Source organism: Mastomys coucha, unplaced genomic scaffold, assembly GCF_008632895.1.
Source record: "Mastomys coucha isolate ucsf_1 unplaced genomic scaffold, UCSF_Mcou_1 pScaffold16, whole genome shotgun sequence".
Taxonomy (NCBI): Eukaryota; Metazoa; Chordata; class Mammalia; order Rodentia; family Muridae; genus Mastomys; species Mastomys coucha.
The window spans coordinates 43,750,783-43,770,396 of NW_022196898.1; the positions used below are offsets into that span (position 1 = coordinate 43,750,783).

At 41.5% G+C, this 19,614-nt stretch overlaps 1 protein-coding gene across 2 annotated transcripts in view; it reads right to left on the minus strand.

Annotated features, from left to right (window-relative positions):
• The window catches only part of Vps45 (vacuolar protein sorting 45 homolog), a 65,037-nt gene that overhangs the window by 18,977 nt on the left and 26,446 nt on the right, over positions 1–19,614 (minus strand). Inside the window, exons 11-15 of one of the 2 annotated variants that reach the window (XR_004119715.1) lie at positions 18,877–19,035; positions 17,992–18,099; positions 15,860–15,981; positions 5,681–5,788; positions 4,938–5,053 (exon numbers count right to left, since the gene is read on the minus strand). Coding sequence is in view for 1 of the 2 variants with exons in the window: in XM_031374862.1 (XP_031230722.1) it covers positions 4,922–5,053; positions 15,860–15,981; positions 17,992–18,099; positions 18,877–19,035 (521 nt within the window). In the remaining variant the exon portion in view is untranslated. Of the gene's footprint in view, positions 1–4,921; positions 5,054–5,680; positions 5,789–15,859; positions 15,982–17,991; positions 18,100–18,876; positions 19,036–19,614 lie in introns of those variants that run through there. The other variant, XM_031374862.1, reaches the window with a different exon arrangement.

The following is a 19,614-nucleotide window of genomic DNA, read 5'->3' on the forward strand; positions in this document are numbered from 1 at the left end:
TTTCGAGACAGGGTTTCTCTGTGTAGCCCTGGCTGTCCTGGAACTCACTCTGTAGACCAAGCTGTGTACCAGCATTCTTAAGATCACAGGCTAAACACTAGTATGTATGTACTTATAAAATGTAATATTTATATATAAATACTATACAAGGGCACGGGCAGGAAATAAGCTTCAGGGAGAATTAGAGTGGAGACTTCCACAGCATGTAGAGGCCTCACTAAGAGATGAAATGGAAAATTCTATGTACACAAATGATAATCAGGATGCTTGAATATCAGCGGGTGCTGCTCTTCCATGCACTGCAGGTTACAGAATACTTAAAAGCACAATTCCTAACTGCATTCTAAAACATCTTTATTCCCATAGCTAGATGTATACATATATACATTCATACACACACACACACGCCCCAATAGTAGTCAAAGAAAAAGAGGCCATTAATTTGAGATTATAAAAGGGACATGGAGGGACTGGAGGGAAAAAAGAGAAGTGATATAATTACATTTTAATTTTAAAAATTATAGGACTTGGGAGAAATACGAACTTGAAAGCATGAAAAGAAGGGAGAGCATAAACAAAAGTGAGGCAAATTTGCAAAAGAAACAAATAGAACTTAAAGTATAGCAGACACTAATTCTAAATTTAAAATTCAATGGAGACACAAAACAGAGTCTGGAGAGCTGGAGAGGGAATGCCTGAATTAGAGTATTGATCTGAAAAGTTCATCCAGAAGAAAGCAACAGAGATAACAGATAGTAAGAAGGGAGATCAAGAGAAACGAGGGCCCAACATTTATCTCATGGGAGCTCCAGAAGGAGAGGCCACAGGGAGTGGAAGGATGGTAACATTCAAATAAATGTGATAAGACTTTCCCCAGAAATTTTGCCAAACATAGAATTTTATAAAAAGTAATATACATAAAAATAAATTCATATTTACATTCAGAATATTAAAACCAGAACATCAAAGATAACAAAGATAGTCTTTAACCAGGAGCAGCTGGGTGGTGGTAGCACACCAGAGGCAAGGGATTTCTGAGTTTGAGGCCAGCCTGGGCTACAGAGTGAGTTCTAGTACAGCCAGGGCTACACAGAGAAACCCTGTCTCGAAAAACCAACCAACCAACCAACCAAACAGAAGATTGCCTTCAAATAACAAATAATTATAGTGAGAAAAGACTTTTTTTGGATTTGAGGCAGAGTTTCTCTCTGTGATGTCCGAACTGGCCTGAAACTGGCTGGCCTCAAACTCAAAGAAATCCACCTGCCTCTGCCTCAGGAGTGCTGAGATTAAAGGAGTGTGCCACCACACCCAGCCTCAAAGAATATTTGTTAAAAGTGACAAGTGAAAATAATTTCACTGACTTTTAAGTGCTGAACAGAATTATCAACCCAAATTATTTTTATAAAAATTCCCCTCCCTCCTCTGTTTCTAAAATGATTCATTTTTATTTGTGTGTGTGTGTGTGTGTGTGTGTGTGTGTGTGTGTGTATGAGACATCTCAGAGTTCAAAAGAAGTTGTCAGACCCCCTGGAGCTGAGGTTGTAAGTAGTTCTGAGCCACCTGATGTAGGTTCTAGGTATGAAACTTGGGTCCTCTGGAAGAATAATAGCAAGTACTCTTAACTGTTGAGCCGGTCTCTCCAGTCCTCAGCACAGAATTCTGAACTTAGCTGGAGAAATACATTTTTATACATGTCAAGGTGACTGACTGCTAGAAGAAGGGTGTTCTTTGGTAAAAATAAAATTGTACCAAAGAGAAGAACAGAATGAAAGAAATAAACTGGATGGAGAAGAAGGACAAGTGGAGGTAAATCTATTTGGGAGGAAAAGTTGAGTCAAACTAACTTTAGACTCTATGGGGGTAGGGTGTGGCTCTATGGGGTAGGGTGTAGTTCTATGGGGGTAGGGTGTAGTTCTATGGGGTAGGGTGTAGTTCTATGGGGTAGGGTGTAGTTCTATGGGGTAGGGTGTAGTTCTGTGGGGTGTGGTGTAGTTTCATGGAAGTGCGGTTCTATGGATGTGGGGTATAGTTCTATGGGGTGTGGTGTGGTTCTATGGAGGTGGGGTGTGGTTCTATGGGATGTGGTGTAGTTCTCTGGGAATGGGGTATGGTTCTAGGGAGTGGGGTTTGGTTCTATGGGGTGTGGTGTGGTTAGGTGGTAGAGTGCTTGTATCTCAGGACCTAAAAAGTTTAGTCTCTATATCTATTTATGCATTTATCTTCTTTTAAAATTTTTTATTTTGTTTTTGATACAAAGTCTCACCCTGTAGCCTTTTTGGTTTGAATTTGTAGACCAGACTGGCCTTGAACTCACAGACATTTGCCTGCTCCTGCTTCCCAAGTGCTGTGACTAAAGGGATGGGCCACCATACATGGCTAACAAATATCTTTTAATACTAGGTAAGATCAGTTCATGGCAACAGAAATCCCATAAGCAGTGACAGCCTAGAGGGTAGTAAGCAGGCACAGAGGCATTTCTGAGGACACTGGTTACAGAGGTGATTCAGTGTGACATTTCACTGAGATGACTCTTCTATATGTAATGGCATGTATGTGGTACTACAGAAAGATGTCTTTGTCCCCATTCTTGGCACAGAGCTCCTAAAACCCTGCCATTTCCGGAGTGTCCTTTGTTTTAATGAAGCTACTCTTGTGGGCTTCAGGATTCAGAAAAGACCAAACCAAGGTCAGAGCTTGGAACTTTTAGCCTGTGCCCTAACCTTTGGGAAAAGTGTCTGGGGTCTAAGTCACTAATTGACAATGATTTAATCAGTCATATCCACATAATGGAACCCCAAGAACTTCATTAAATGAGAAAGTTCAAACATCTCTTAGGCTGGTGTGAAGCCTCCTCACTCAGTCCACTAAACCTTGCTCTCTGCTCATTCCTTCTTGATGTTTCCTGAGTCATGGCCTTTTTAACAAATTAGTAAATGTAGATCAGTAAATGTTTCTTGAGTTCTGCACATACTTCTAACACGTTTCCAAACCTAGAGAACAACTTGCAGCTGGTAAATCACATGGCTGGCATCTGAAGTGGGGCAGTCCGGGGCGGGGGTGTCTATCGCTAAATCTAGGTAGATACCAACAGAACTGAGTGAACTGTTTGGCATCCAGCCAGGTAGCATCCAGAGATTGAAGTGGTACCAGGCATTTGGTGTCAGGAGGAAAAAAAAACTATCTATATAACTTCTATAACTCTCCACCACACAGTTTAAACCAAAATGAAATTCTGATAGATTACTAAAATGCAAGTTTCAATATGAGCCCTAAAAGTAATAGTAAAAATGTTAGCATTTATAAATTTGGTTGGGAAAGAACTTTCTAAGCATAACATCAAAGGCAGAAATCAGTGGTAGCTTAACTACATAAAAAATTGAAAATAATAGCAACAACAATAATTCAACAAGAACATTGAATAATATAAAGCAAAACCTCTGGGGCTGGAGAGATGGCTCAGTGATTAAGAGCAGAAGCCCCAGGTTCGGTTCCCAAAATCCATATGACAGCTCACAACTGTAACCAATTCCAGGGGATTCAGTGCCTTCCCCTGACTTCTTTGCTCACCAGGCACACACATGCTAAGCTTATATACGGGCAAAACACTCATTCACAAAAAATTAAATAAATAAGTATTTAAGAAAATCAAATAGTGGGAAAGATTGTGAAATATAAGATTAATGGTTAATATTCTTTGTTATACCTACATTTAAAAACAATTAAGAAAAATCAGAAGAATACCCTAATTATAAAGTGGGCAAGGATGCTACCCAGCAAGCCACACACACTATAAACACGTATGTGTCAGCACAGTCTGGACACTGGCTAAGTGACTTGTCCAAGTTCACAAGAAGAGTCCAGGGAAAGCTGGGGTTAAACCCTAGGCAGTTCTGCTGTTCAACAATCTGTCAGCAGATGATGATCTGTTCAACACTAACAAGTGTTAGTGTTGGGCTGTGGAGCTCTTCCTTCTCTGTATACTTTCTGAACTAAAAAATGAAACCCTTCACAATAGTGCACACTACTTCCATGATGAAGGTAAAATTATGTTTATAATCAAAATGGTCTGTAATGAAAGAACATGTAAATCCTGTCCACGACTCACAGTTACGCAAACCCACATGTGTCAGCACAGAACCCTGAGAGCAGTCTCCGAATCCAAACCTGTCTCTCTAGTCTAGACATCTCCCTACCTCTCGGTGCCACGTTAATATTCCTAAAACATCATACATTTCCTGTAATTTTCCCGATCAAAAACTTCAATATTTTCTATTTTCTTATAAAAAATAAAAGTCCCTTAGCCCCCCCCCCCATACTTCTGGTGTTAATTAAACTGTTTACTGTGCTGCACACACTCTTGATAGTGGGCCCTGTGTGACGCTGGCTTTAAATAGAGCATGCACTCCCTTCGTGTACTCAAGTTTATGTGAGGCTCTGCTTGTGTATTCTTGTCCTTGTGAACACTTGCCAGTTCCCTTAGTCACCTGAAGAATCCATAGTTCTCTCTCTCCCTTCTCTTCTCTCTTTCTCTCTCTCCAAGGTCTTACTTCCTTGCTTCCGTTCTGCATTTCCTGATGCACTGGCGATGGACTCTTTAGCGTGCCTTTGTATTCCTCTCCCTCAGTACACACTGAACATGGTTAATCAGCAGACACCCAGTGCCAGTGGTGGGCTTTGTTCAGAGTGCCTGTCTGCTTATTGGAGGTTTTCCTTCTCTGAGCATAGAACACATGCTTGCTAGCAGTACAGCATGGCCGTGCCTCGGATACTCAGGTCCTCACCTCACGGACACTGCCTTCTCAGAGCAGGTCTGCAGGAGCCAGAGCACACGCTTTACTGTGGTTTGGTCATAAGTCTTTTCAAGATACTGGGAATTTGACGTAATTCCTCAGGACAGGAGGACCAAGGGGTCTTTTACCTTTTTGTGTTGTGAATTGTTGTTCCTCCCAGAACAATCCTCACTCCAGGAGTGGTGCGGTTCAGGTTATAGACTGTCAGTGCCTCTTCATAGGTGGCTCCTCCAATAACAAACACAATGATATCCTGAGGCCTGTCATAATGAAGACAGAGACAGAATGTCACAGGCTAAGCCATGAAAGGGGGCTTTTAACAACAAATAAAGGGTAGTTATTATTATACACACAGTTTCAATTTCTAAGGTCCCCCACCCCGTTTTTGGTGAAGGAAGCAGAATCAAAGCAGAATAAAGGGTTTAAAAAAAGTTTTAATTATCTCAAATTGGCAGGAAACAGAAGGAAATGCTGAATAGTGATTTGCTTTCTGCTTATGAGCGGATGTCTTATTTCAGTGCTGGGGATTTCAGAATAGCACAATGGTGTTTGCTGGAACCAAATGCAAAAATATTCTTTTATATTCAAGAGGCTGAGAATGCTGTACTGCAACACGCTATCAATAAGGCAGTGATTTATGCTTGTATCACACATCTCCCTTCATATACAGCCCTGTGTCAAGTGTTTTCTTATTTTACTGTGGCCCCCACCCAGGGGCTCTAAGCATTTTGCAGAATACCAGTATACTGTATGTCCCTATGTTGTGGGACTGACATCATTAAGTATGATGACTACAAAAAAAGAATGGCATAGATAAGTTATCAGTGTAATCCCACATCTGCATTCTTTCATAGTAACCAATTTGACACTGGTCTCTGATGAATCACCTTGGCCACTGGTTTCATCGTGGTGGCAGGCACTATGTTGTTTCCTGTGTCTCTGTCTTATCAAAATGGCTTCATAATAAAGGAAAAGACACCTCCTGTCAGCTCCTTCTGCAAGTGGAACAAGGTCATGTTTTCAGTTATTCAAGTGTGTCTTCCTTTTCTTTTTTTTGTGCCATTAGAAGAAGAGAAAATAAACCAGACAAACAATTTTGTCACAACACATTTTTTTAAAAAACTACATCAAGCAGAAGCATCAATTTGGAAATTGGGGTCCAAAACTAAAGTCAGAATATACATACTTACATGGGATTATGGGAAAACGCAAGTGCACATTTCCTCTTTGTATTCCATATATCTTTCTAAATTACCTTGAAGCAATTAAACCAAGACATTGTTTGCTCTTATAGGACTTTATGGAGACAGAATCAGATATCATAGCTATTTGAGTAAGTTCAGATTGTCTTTGAACTGCAGAACCTCTCCAGTGGAGCATATGAACATGTAAAAATATAAAGAGGTAGTTATTTTGCAATTAATTAATTAGAGGGCCAATTATGACAGGTCTCTGGGAGTTGGGATAAAAATCTTGCCTTTAAAACACTAAATTTACTTATTTTTTATAAATTTATTTATATTTCTTTTATGTGCATGGATATTTTGTCTCCATGGATGTGTGTGCCCATGAGGCCAGAAAGAAAGTGTCAGATCCTCTGGTACTGGAGTTACAGACAGTTGTGAGCTGTCATGTGGGTGTTGAACCCAGGTCCTCTGGAAGAGCAGCCAGTGCTGTTAACTATTGTGTCATCTCTCCAGGCCCTAAATTTACCTTTTAAAATAAACTTCATTTAAAACTCCCACCACAGGCTGGGGATATCCTGGCATGAACAGGGGCGGGTGTTCCATTCTTAATACCGTAAAACAAAAACCACCCAGACAATGTATCTAGACACACTGCTCTAAGAGTTACATATTGCTACATACTCAAAAAGATTTTTATAAACTTTTTTTTTTACAAGACACAGCTTTGGAGTTGTTTGTGGTGGTGCATGTGGGTCATTACCTGCTCTTGGGAGGCATAGGAATCTGGAGGCTTGAGATTAATCTAGTTATGTAGTGAGTTTCAGGCCAACCAGGGCTCTCTAGTGAGATGGTATAAAAAAATAAATAAGTAAGAGCCACGAAGATTAGGTCATTATTGGGTCATTATTTATTATTAAGTGCCTATGACTAAGCCTGACGGTCTAAGTTTAATACCCAGAACCTACATGGTAGAAGGAGGGAGCACGCTCCTGCAAGATGTCCTCTGAACCCGTACATGTGCTGCTCACACATACAGTAATCAGTAAGTATAATTTAAATGCCAACGAGCCAGCCAATCTATAACAGTTAAAGACACCCCAAACTCTTTGGAAGTAGATAAAGGCAGGCACACAGCATGGAACTCAAAACCTGCTGAAGACGTTTCTTTTTTACTGTGGCTCTTTTGTTGTGTCATCCCTGTCCTCTGTTCCCCACCCCACCCCAGCATTCCTGTAGAGGTGGAACACTGTTGCTCATCTTGTGTGTCCTCCTGTGTGGCACTTTGAAACATAAACACAAAGCATTGCGTACACACTGTTCTGCTCCTACCTTTCTCTTGGATATATAGTACATTTAAATTTGTGTGTGTTTGGGGGTGGGGCACATGCATTCCTGTACGCACCAAGTGTGTGTGGATGGCAAAGGATAACTTTCGGGAATTGGTCCTCTCCTTTCATTGTGTGGGGATCTCAGGTCATCAGGCCTGGCAGCAGATTCCTTTGCTGTCTTGCCAGCTTCCATATTATACATTTAAAAACTTGAGAGAGGGAGATGGAAAGATGGCCTGGTGGTTAAAGGCAGTTGCTGCTTTTGTGGAGGACCAAGCTTCAGTTCCCAGAACCCACATGGTGGCTCACAATCATCTGCAACTCCAGTTTCCAAGGATCCAACATCCTCTCTGGCCCTGTGGGCACCAGGCACACATGTGGTGCACTTATATACAGGCAAACATGCATACATATAAAAACATCAAATCATTTTAAAAAATTTTTTAAATTGGGCATGGTGGTACATGCCTTTAATGTCAGCACTGGGGAGGTAGAGACAAGCAGATCTCTGTGTGTTCCAGGCCAATCTGGTCCACATAGCAAGTTAAGGCTTACAGTGAGGCCCTGTCATTTTTGTGAGAGGGCACCCCTAGCTGTTTTGTATGTGCCATCACAGCAGCAATCCAGAAGACTGCCTGTTCCCCACGTGTCAGAACCATGTATTTAAAAGCTGTTGGTCCCTCTAAATGTGTAGGTGACAAAGCAGAGTCTCATTGTGACTTATTATTATGATCTGGTCATTCCATCTTAAGCTAATCTTAGGTAGCTTGTCTCTGGACTCCACTAAGTAACTTCTGTTGTCAGAGTTAAACCACATTGTTAATTCCAAATAACTGTCCTTTAGTCTCTGTCTTACTTGATCTGCTAGCAGCATTTGACAAGCTGATTATCTGCTTCTCCTGGATAAACTCTCTCCAGTTTCTAGGACATTATGTTCTCAGCTTTCCCCTACTCTATTAGTGGCCATTTCCCGAGCTCCCTAGGTAGCTTTATTTCATCACCCTAGCCTTTCACTAACATGTTCAGAGTCTAGCCACTGAGCCACTTCATAATCTACACACATCCTCTAGCGCTCTTCCAAATGTGATGATTTAAATTGACGTAATTAAAATTTTAACTGCAGTAATATTAGTCACATGTAGGCAGTAGCTGCCCACTATGGTTTGAGGGTGTCCCCCAGGGCTGACAGACATACTGAAATGTAATCCCCATTGCGAGGTGTTAGGAGGAGAGCAGCTTAGAGGAGGGGCCTCTGGGAGTGATTAGGACTGGCTAAGGTAGTCAAGTGAGAGCCCTCAGGACTGGAGCTGATGCAAGAGGACACAGAACAGAGAGGACAGACACATCATATTCTCAGAAAATGAGTAGGTCTTTTACCATAAGATTTCTTGTGCAGTGCTCTACTCTGAGGTCCATCAAGCAGTGTGAGTTTGAATAAACAAATGCTGATGGATTGCACCAATTCTTAGGACAGGATTTCCTGCCTTCCAGGGAATACAGTGACTGATGAGGGGAGTCAGATCGGAACACTTGTATTCTGAGCTCCTGATCTGGTAAATCAAAAAAGCTGCCAAGCAGGCAAAGAAAGCATGCTGAAAAACAGTGCTGGTGTCTGTAGCTGCCCTCTGATGTAGGCTATGCAGACTGTAAGCACAGCAGCTAGCTGTGGAGCTGGACAGATGGCTCAGTAGTTAAGAGTGTTGCTGCACAAATATGAGGACCAGAGTTTAGATCTCAGCGCACACATAACAATCTGGGTGCCTCATACATGCATTGTAACTTCAGTTCTAAAACAGGTGGAGACAGGAGGAACCCTAGGTTCAAGAGACATCCTGTCTCAAAAGAGCAGGTAGACAATAGTAGAAGGGGAACCTACCATCCCTTTCTAGCCTCTGCATGCATGCACAGGTGCACCTGGACACACATGTGCAATACATACAAGACACATGTGTGCACACACACAAACCTTTAAAACAAATAAAGAAACCAGAAAGCCTAGATTAAGGAGTAGGGTCTTAGACTTTGATTCACTTATAAACCTAACAAGGATGACTATGTCACATTTGACTATGACAGAATTTTTTTTCCTCTCTTCCTCTAAATATTTATTTATTTATTATATGTGAGTACACAATAGCTGTCTTCAGACACCCCAGAAGAGGGCATCAGGTCCCATTACAGATGGTTGTGAGCCACCATGTGGCTGCCGGGAATTGAACTCAGGACCTTTGGAAAAGCAGTCAATGCTCTTAACCACTGAGCCAACTCTCCAGTCCCAACTATGACACAATTAATACAAGTTTTTCTGAGCTTCCCGATACTGATTCAATGTGGCTAAAGGAAGAACACTTATGAAAAACTTTAAAAATAAATTTTTAAAGATTTTATTTATTTTCTGGCATATGTATAAATGTTTTGCCCAAAAGTATATGTACCATGTACATGCCTGGTGCTGGTGAAGTTGGAAAAAGGCTTCAGATCCCCTGGAACTTGAGTTATGGATGGTTATGAGCCACCATGTGGGTGCTGAAAATCAGACATGTGTTCTCTAAGGGTAACATGTGCTCTTAACCCCTGAGCCATTTCTCTAGTTCCTGAAAAGCCTTTTAAAAAGATTTATGTGTATGAGTGTTTGCCTGCATGCTATCTGTGCACCATGTGCATACCTGGTACATATGGAGACCACAAGAAGCCTTCAGATCCTCTGGAACTGGAGTTACAGACAGTTATGAGGTACCACGTGGGTGCTGGGAATTGAACCTGGGTCCTCTGCATGAAACAAGTATTCTTAACTGCTGAGTCATCTCTTCAGCTCCTGAAAAAACTAGGTGTGGTGGCTCATACTTAAAATCTAAGCACTTGGGAATCTGAGGCAGGAGGATTGCTGAGATCTGGAGAATAGCCTAAGCTACAGAGTGAGACCTTGTCCCAAATAGAAAACAAACAAATTTTAAAATCTCATAACATCTTCCTTTCTATTCTTTTATCCAATGAATTATAAAAGATGTTCCTATGAGACCAGTGGTAAAATCTATAGAAAATCTTTTTTACATGATGGAATACACAAGTTCAATTCTATGTGCATCTTTTGTGCACTGTAATTCACCATAGCAACCCGATTCAGCAGTCAGCAAATGTTAGAAAACAGCAGCAAGTCCACGCTGTCTCCTGCTACATAGGACATCCTAAGAGCCCAATTTATGTCTTATTTTGCTAGAAAAATAAAAAGTCAAATATAGTATTTCTAGAAATTATTTCTATATATGAGCTAGTGAGGAAAAACTTTCAAATGTAGCACTTAGCCTACTTTGTGGATTCCTGCACTTCTGCCTAAAGTTTAAAATTTTGAATATACTTAGAGAGTAAAGTTCTTTTGATTTTTTTCTGCAGGAAAAAGGCTTTTATAAGAACAAAAGCAGTGATTGCAACAAGAGTCTATGAAATGTGTGCATATCAGAAATAAGCAGTGGTTGTGGGGAAAGATAATCAGATAGGAGAATAAATGATTCCATTTGTAGGATAAAGACCAACACCCTTTTTTTTTTTTTTTTCCAAGACAGGGTTTCTCTGTATAGCCTTGGTTGTCCTGGAACTCTGTAGATCAGGCTGGCCTTGAACTCAGAAATCCGCCTGCCTCTGCCTCCCAAGTGCTGGGATTAAAGGCGTGTGCCACCACTGCCCGGTGAAGACCAACATCCTTTATGTCCTTACTTATAGACAGTGAGCACAGATAAATGGCTAAGGCTAAAAGACACAAGTGCTCTGGCTTTGCACATCTGCCCTACTGCCACAGTCCTGTGGTGCTTCCTAATACTGCAGCAGTGCGCATGCAGGAGCTGGTGAAGGCCAGCTGTGTCGTGCACCTTGATAAAGCCGGTATGTTCTATCACCAGACCTGAGCCATTATAAAGATGACTCAAATGAACATCTTCTCAATGTGAAGGACCAGGGCCAAGAAACAGCCCAGAGATGGTAGTGGGGCTAAGCAGGAGCAGAGGCAGAATTCATATCGAGTGAACGACAACCTACAAAAAATTAAATTATCTACTAAATTTATTCTTGTGTTTCAGTTTTTCAGCAGTAAATTTTGGCATATTTACTCCTACTTACATAATTTAATGGCTATTGAATTCTTACTCTTTGTAAAGTGCTGTTGAATAATGTGAAAAGCTTAAAGACTAATTAATTCTTACTTAAATATGACAATACATAATACAGTAATTAATGAAGCTAAGCATGAATATATTGAACCACTGTCTCAACATACAGAGGCAGTAATTAAGCAGTTTCCCACATCTTGCTTCATAAATCATGCTATATTCACATATGTATTATATACATGTTTTATATATTTATAGTTAAGATACACTTAGGTATACAGTTATATTTTTGCTTGTTTATTTTTCCACAAAATGGGGAATGATAGCATCTTGATTTTCTATGAACACATCTTAGAGAGTTTTGTATATGCTCCAGGAAGAATTGTGCCATTGTCTGTGAGTGTGCCTGATGGGCTTATGTGGTATGTGGATGTAGGTGCTGGGGAAGGCAGCTGTGTTACAGACAGTCACCTGAAGTGGATGCTAGGAACCAAACCTGAGCCCCCTGCAAAGGGAGTAAAGAAGTGCTCTTAACCACTGACCCAGCTCTTCAACCCTGAGACCTTTTGTAGACACACCCTTAGTACACACCTTTAACCTCAAATAGTGAAGTTTGTAAAGTTTGTTTTAGGAAGCACCCATGTTTAAAAGTGATGTCTAGTTGAGAGGCAGACAAAGTGACAAATCAGAATGATCTGACAGAGTAGGGTGTGCCCAACTCTTAGAGGAACAGAGAGGAGAGAGGCAGCATAAGAGAAGAATGGGCGTGTTCTACCGCGCCTTTAGGACTCCATAGCTTCTAGGTTTTTTTCTATTGTTTTAGTTCCTGTTCTTTTTTTTGTTTTGTTTTGAGACAGGGTTTCTCTGTGTAGCCCTGGCTGTCCTAGAACTCACTCTGTAGACCAGGCTTGCCTCGAACTCAGAAATCTGCCTGCCTCTGCCTCCCAAGTGTTGGGATTACATGTGCGCGCCACCACTGCCCGGCTTGGTTCCTGTTCTTACTGCTGGCTCTTAGCCTGTGCTCAGTGCTGGATTCTGAGCAGTCTTTTATTTTCTCCTTCAGTGGTCCTATCTGGTCCACATGATCTGCCTTATCAACTCCCAACTTAATACAGAATTTTTTTCACATAAGGTCCTACTATAGGATCTTGGCAAGCCTTCAACTTTCTGTCTCAGGCTCTTTAGTGCTGGGATTGCAGAGGTGGGGCACCACATGTAGCAATATGTCACATTTGTATTTTATTAAATAGGCACCTCTTAATTTCTCCTCAAAACCTGAGAGTTATCCTTGACTTCTGTTACTCTTGCTCTATCCATGTACCTTCTCGAATAGATTGATTTCTTTCCCCCTCTCCTTCTAGCCAAGTCTCATTGACTGTAAGCAACCTCCTCCAGGGTCTCCTTGCTTCTTTGTTCTCCACTAGCAATGCAGTATCTCACAGTTATCATTTAAAACACCATTTGGAGCTGGGTGTGACACAGCCTTTGATCCCAACACTAAGGAGGCAGAAGCTGGCAGAGATCTGCTGTGAGTTTGAGGCCAGCCTGGTCTATATAGCAAGTTACAGACCAGCCAGGGTTATAAAGTGAGACTAGCTCAAAAAAAAAAAAATTAACTATAGTTTGGCTTGGTGTGTTATTATTGGCTTCCTATATTTATAAAACCAAAGAGAAAGGAAAGAAAGAAAAGCAAACCTTACCAAAGCCTACAGGATCCACGTGACCCAGTCCCCATCTATCTGTTCATCCATTCTTCCCCTGCCCCAGCCCCACTGTGTACTTCTTTCTGGCAAGTTCTCCCTTCTTAAGCCCTGTACTCTGGTGTTCCCTCTGCTTGGGGTACCTTTTCTTCTGATCATTACATGACTTTTAAATTTAGGATCCATTTTAAATGCCACGACCTCAGAGAGGTTCTGCCTAACTGAAGTGGCCTCCCCTGACCCCACGGTGACTTTTCTTCTACCTCACTTTTGTTTGCTTCTTTGTTCTAAAAGGGCAAGTCCCATGTCTTTCCTGACACTTCTACAGCCCTAGTGTCTATAGCAATTCTTAACATTCTGAAAGCATTTAATAAACATCTGTTGTATCAAAGAATAAAGCCCCAGAATTAGCTGCATACATGTTTAAATCACAGTGACAATGGCGTCAGACAGCAACAGCTAATGAGCATTTGAGGAGAGCGAGCGCCACTTTGAGCTTTGTTTGGCAATGACTCATAAGACGGAGGGTTTGCTGATGTGCACTAATACATTCATCTGGCCCACGGCTTCCTTTTATCAACAAGGTTTGGCAAAATCTTCTCAAATAGGAGAGTAATTTGGACTGCTTTTCATTTTTCTTATCAGTTGATATCTCTCGACCTAAATGCATGATCTTTAGACATTTTATTTGAGTGACTAGACTGTAGTCCCACAGTTTAACACCAGATGTTCAGCCATAGCATCTGGTGTTAACCTTGGATTTAAAAAACAAATTCTGGACAAAATAACAGTTTTCTTTTTAAGGGACTCATTAAAAAAAAAAATCACACACTGTACAAGAGTTACCTATAAATCTCAAAACATTTTATGACTTTCATTATATCTATACAATAAACTGCCAGTGCTGTTAGATAATTACTGGTTGAAATAAAAGGTGATTTATATCAACAGTAAAATTCTCACATTAAATTACCTATCTGACACCAACTGTTTATGTTGGGCCCTTTATATAATGTCTTAAAAATGATAAGACTATAATTCTTAACTAGGTAGAATTTGTATATATTTAAATTTTAGGCTGGATTAGTTCTGACTAAAGAAAGTCATCCTCTTCTTCTGGGACACAAATGGCCTTTGCTAATTAGGCCTCTCAGCTGGTGTGCTGGCCACATTTGGCCAAGTCCAATCCTCACCCAGACCAGTAATAACCTGTTCTGGCTGGCAGTCAGAGAGCAAATCTATTTTGGGCACTAATGTTGGAAATGCCAAAAGACAGATGCCATAGAACACATAAGGAAACTGATATGTTGCTAAAATACAGAATATAGGGGAGAATCTAAGGCCCTCTAAAACACCTGTTTCTTTAATCCAAAGCAAGTAAATGATTCAGGACTTGCAGGGGAGCTCATATGTAAGGCTGACACATGCAAAACCAAAAGACTCTTCAGCCTGAAATGACAAAGTGGGCAGCAATCAGCGTCTCAGTGAGATGAGGAGCAGGTCCTGACACCTCCTTTCTCAGTGACTGTAACTTATTATCATTACATTTATTTATTTGTTTGTGTGTCAGAGTGAATGTGTGTGTGTGTGTGTGTGTGTGTGTGTGTGTGTATGTGTGTGTGTGTGAGAGAGAGAGAGAGAGAGAGAGAGAGAGAGAGAGAGAGAGAGAGAGAGAGAGCACAAGTACGCCAGAACCATGGAGTGTGTGTAGGTCAGAGGACAACTTGGGGATTCAGTTCCTTCACTGTGTCGACCCTGGAGATGGAACTCGGGCTGCCAGGCTTGATGTTTAGCACCTTTACCTGTTGAACACCTTTGCTGCCTCCTCTAGTTTTTGTTTTTTTAATCTATTTTTGTTGTTATGTAACAAATTACCAGAAAGTTGGTAGAGTAATAAGACTGCAGATTTATATGCTAGAAATAAAGAAATCTTCAGAGTTCAGAGAAAATTTTTGATAACTCCTCTCAGAAAGGACATAAATTTAAATCTTCATTTAGTAAATGATTAGCTTCAGTCTTGAATCTACTGAAAGGCAAAGTCTTACACAGGTTGTTAAAGCCTCAAAAAACTGCTCTTTGGGATGCATGCCTGTGCTGTGTGTTCTCAGCAATGGACATAGGAATATTTCATTCAGACTAAGTATGAACTTAAAATTTTTTTAGTATTTTAATTTTTGAATATGGAGAGTATGCCTGGAGACAAGAATAGTGCCACTGAGTTATTTTCTCATCTCCTTTCACTTTAAGCCCTCTTTCCCCCACATGTTTAAAAACTGAAACAGGGTCTAAGTCATCCAGGCTTGTGGCCTTGACCTCACTCTGTAGCCTCAGCAGGCCTTGCATTTACTATCCTACTATTTCAGCTGCCGCAGTACCAGGGAGTTTAGCCTGTAATGCCAGACCAAGCTTGAACTCTGATAAGTAAGACTGACCAGTTTGTAACATGTAAAAGACACACAGTCTGTAGATCTTTAGTTTCTGTAGGTCCCAAGTCGATGCATACGTCACATCTCAGTTCACTGCTCACAGATTTACCAACCTGAAATCAAGCTAAGTCCAGGACCCCATCTTAAGCACGGAGTCAGCTGGCAGAATTCAGATGTTTTTATAATCACAGGACTTCGGAACCCAGCTCTTAGCAGTGCCCACTGTCCCTTCCTTCATGGCCAAGATCTGGATATCTTGGGCACTTCCTGTTTCTCTGGCTTGTTGTGTGATCCTAGTTTTTATTTCTAATCTTTCTTACCTTACCTGTCTCTGAGTGTGCTGGGGCCTAAATAAGGATAGAGGTTCTCCTTGAGCTTTCCTTTGATGAGATGGTCCAGGGTCTCATGCAGGAAAGGCTGGTGCTGTGTATACACATTTTCCACTCCCTAAAATATGGAAATGGTTTTCATGTTATTTGGGGAAGCTAGCAATACGACAGTTAATGATACATCAGAAAAGGGACATATACTCAATGGAAGCCTTATGGGATAGAATCAAATGCGAACTGGATAGAAATCAAACAGCACCAAACAGGACATTTGTGTCTATGTGCACATGTGGGGTAAAGGTGCACATGCGTGTGCATGCACATGGATGTCAGAAGTCAGGACTGGGCATTCTCCTCAGTGGCTCTTTACCATATTCTCCCAGACAGGCTCTTTTCTTGAACCCAGTGTCACAGATTTGATTAGACTGGCTGGCCACAGAGCTCAGGAGCCCCTCCCCTTCTCTGCACACACTCCAGCACTGTGGGGAACAGATGCTCATGACTGTATCTGACTGTTATGTATTTTCTGACTGTTATGTATTTTCTGACTGTATCTGACTGTTATGTATTTTCTGACTGTATTTGACTGTTATGTATTTTCTGACTGTATTTGACTGTTATGTATTTTCTGACTGTATCTGACTGTTATGTATTTTCTGACTGTATCTGACTGTTGTGTATTTTCTGACTGTATCTGACTGTTATGTATTTTCTGACTGTATCTGACTGTTATGTATTTTCTGACTGTATCTGACTGTTATGTATTTTCTGACTATATTTGACTGTTATGTATTTTCTGACTGCATCTGACTGTTATGTATTTTCTGACTGTATCTGACTTATGTATTTTCTGACTGTATCTGACTTTTATGTATTTTCTGACTGTATCTGACTGTTATGTATTTTCTGGAGAGCTAGACTCGGGTTTGAGCAGCAATCACTTCACCAAGTGAATCCCAGTCTAGAATTTTAGAATATGTAAAAAGTATTTGAATTAGACAAAACTGTTCCAATCTTACAAAAGTACTAGTTTATTTTAAAAAGTACTAAATTAAAGCTAGTTATTTTCAATATGGCTTCAATAAACTTTTCAAGGAATTTTAAAACTCTGGAATCTTTTATCTTGTCTGAATCTCATTCTTTTGTGAAACAAAAGGAAAGGACTGTGTAGAGGAGCTGGGAAGCCACAGGAAGTAGACAAGCACCAGGAAACCCATGAGAAGCGAAGCTGAAACTGTAAGAACAGGCTAGGGGCTAGAGAAGTGGCTCCATTGGTAAGGCGCCCATCCCAGGAACATGAGGGCCATTAGAAAAGCTTTCTACCAAGTAAAAAAGCTGGCCTAGTAGAGTCCCATGAAGGTATTGCCAACCTGACAGACTCTAGAATTACACCTGTAAGGAATTCCCTTGATTATGTTAATTTATATGGAAAGACCATCTTAACTCTGGGCAAGACTTCACTAGTAAGTGGAGAAAGTGAGTCACGTTTATTGTTGTCTTCTGACTGTGTGACTGACTTCCTAACACAACAGATGTTTGTGTTTTCTCTTTAATTTCCTTCAAAGAGAAGCTTGTGGGCTGGAGATGCAGTTCAGTGCACAGACTGTTTGCTTAGCATGCACAGTGCCTTGACTTTATTCCCAGCACAGCAGAAACTTGCTGTAGTGGTGATGTACACCCAGAACTTGGGAGCTGGAGGATTATAAATTCAAGGTCATCCTTGGCCACATAGTGAGTTTGAAACGAGCCTGCCCTATATGAGACTCCTCAAAAACAAAACCAACCAACCAAAAAACCCCCACAAACTACCAATACACACACACACACACACACACAAATACAGAGAGAGAGAGAGAGAGAGAGAGAGAAAGAGAGAGAGAGAGAGAGAGAAAGAGAGAGAGAGAGAGAACTTAATAAATTTTAAATTACAAACATGGGAAAAAGAGCTGGGACACGCTTCCTGGAAGCATCCCATCACTCCCGCTCAGCTTCCTGCCTGTAGACACACTGCAGCACAGAGGCAGCATTTCAAGAGATTGTCTGCTGTGGTTTCACTGGGTGGACATGGCTTCACAATCCAGAATACACCGTTAGGACTGTGTCAGGTCAGCTGCGACTAACACTGTACCTTCAGTCCTTTGAGAAACTGTTTGGTAATAGCCACAGCGTCTTTCGGACTGAAGAGATCGCCTCCTCGAACCCGTTTACCACCATAGTCAACAACTGCAGACACAAGCTGTAAAAGAGAAAAAAGAAGAAGAAACAACCTTTATTGCTTAGGTATCAGGAAGCTCATTTCATGAAAAATAACTTTATTAGGGCAATGAAGACACGAGAGGATGGAACTGTGCACCTTGTAAATAAACAGCTTGATTTATCTTTTGTTGGGGCTGAGACTATAAGGGACTTGGCTCCTGGGGTTGGGCTTACTATATAAATTTGGAATTGGGTTTTGTGCTATGATGTGAGCGAGTGTTCTCTGAGCCCAGCAACTGCTGTTAGGGAGCTCAGCTGTGCCCTGGCTAAAGAGTCCTCTCAGGGGCCTTCGTGACTGTGTGTGCCCCACTCACCAGCTTATCCAGCTGCTCCTTACCACCTGTCGTATGCAACTCTGCCTTAATGGCATATGGCATCAGGAAGGGGCTAGAGTACACAGGGAGGGGGAAACTAGAGAAGGGGAACACTATCTCTGCAGGATGGGGAGCACTCATCCCTGCTGGGTAAAGGCTTTCCAGGGGGAAGAACGTCCATGCCCCTCACCTGTGCTCTGTCAGGAACCCCAATAAACTGTGGCAGAACCATGCCTGGTTTTGTTGTTGGGATCATAGGAGGAGGTGGTAGACATTGCCTAAATCTTCCCCTGGAAAAGAATTTTAGCAACCCAGTACACAGCAGAAGTCCTAGCATCTGGGAGGCTGAGACAGGCGGACCTAAGGGTGAGGTTTCCCCAGGGCTGCAGAGTGAGACCATCTCTATTACAGTAAAATACACATAAGCACACACATCAGGTTACCTTCCGATACTTCTCAGCAACGCCTTTACTTCTGAGGTCCACTATGAGTCCTGGCAGGCTGTTGCTGCTGTGGCGCTCGTAATGTAGAGCATAAAGCATCACCAGGCGAACTGCATCAAATTCTGTGACTTTTGGATTCTGCAGGAGTCTCTTCACATTCTGAAGAAAGACAGAACCAATATCAACACTTTGACTTGAGTGGTCTCCTGTGTAAGAGTGGTAGAGACGCATCTCAGCTGACACATGCCAGCCTGTCTCACCTACAGATTGTCAACTGCTCCTTATTCAGTGGAAGAACTACACAGGAGTAATTCCCAGTGTGATAGCTCTAGGAAAGATGAAGTCAGCTACCATTTCTCTTGCCCTTCCCGAATCATCATCTCCTTGGTGGTGTAAGGAGCGCAATCAATACAGCACACAGAAATGACCGGTTTCTGGTTAAAGACATCTTTCTTTTAGTGTTGCTCATTCCATTGTATCTAAATAGACACAAATTGGCAGACTTACACGGGTCCAACTTAGTCCCCAAGAAACACCAGAGGTGTCTCAAGATGGTGGAGAGAAACGAGTGTATGTGACAGCTCGGTAACTTCTAAAATGTGGAACTTCCCATCTAAGAGGCAGGCGCTGGAAGCAAAGGGACAGAACAAGTCATGTCTGGACTTTCTCAGCCTCACATTAAGGGCCTTCCTACATGGCACATATCTGTATTTATTCTTTTTTTTTTTTTTTTTTTTT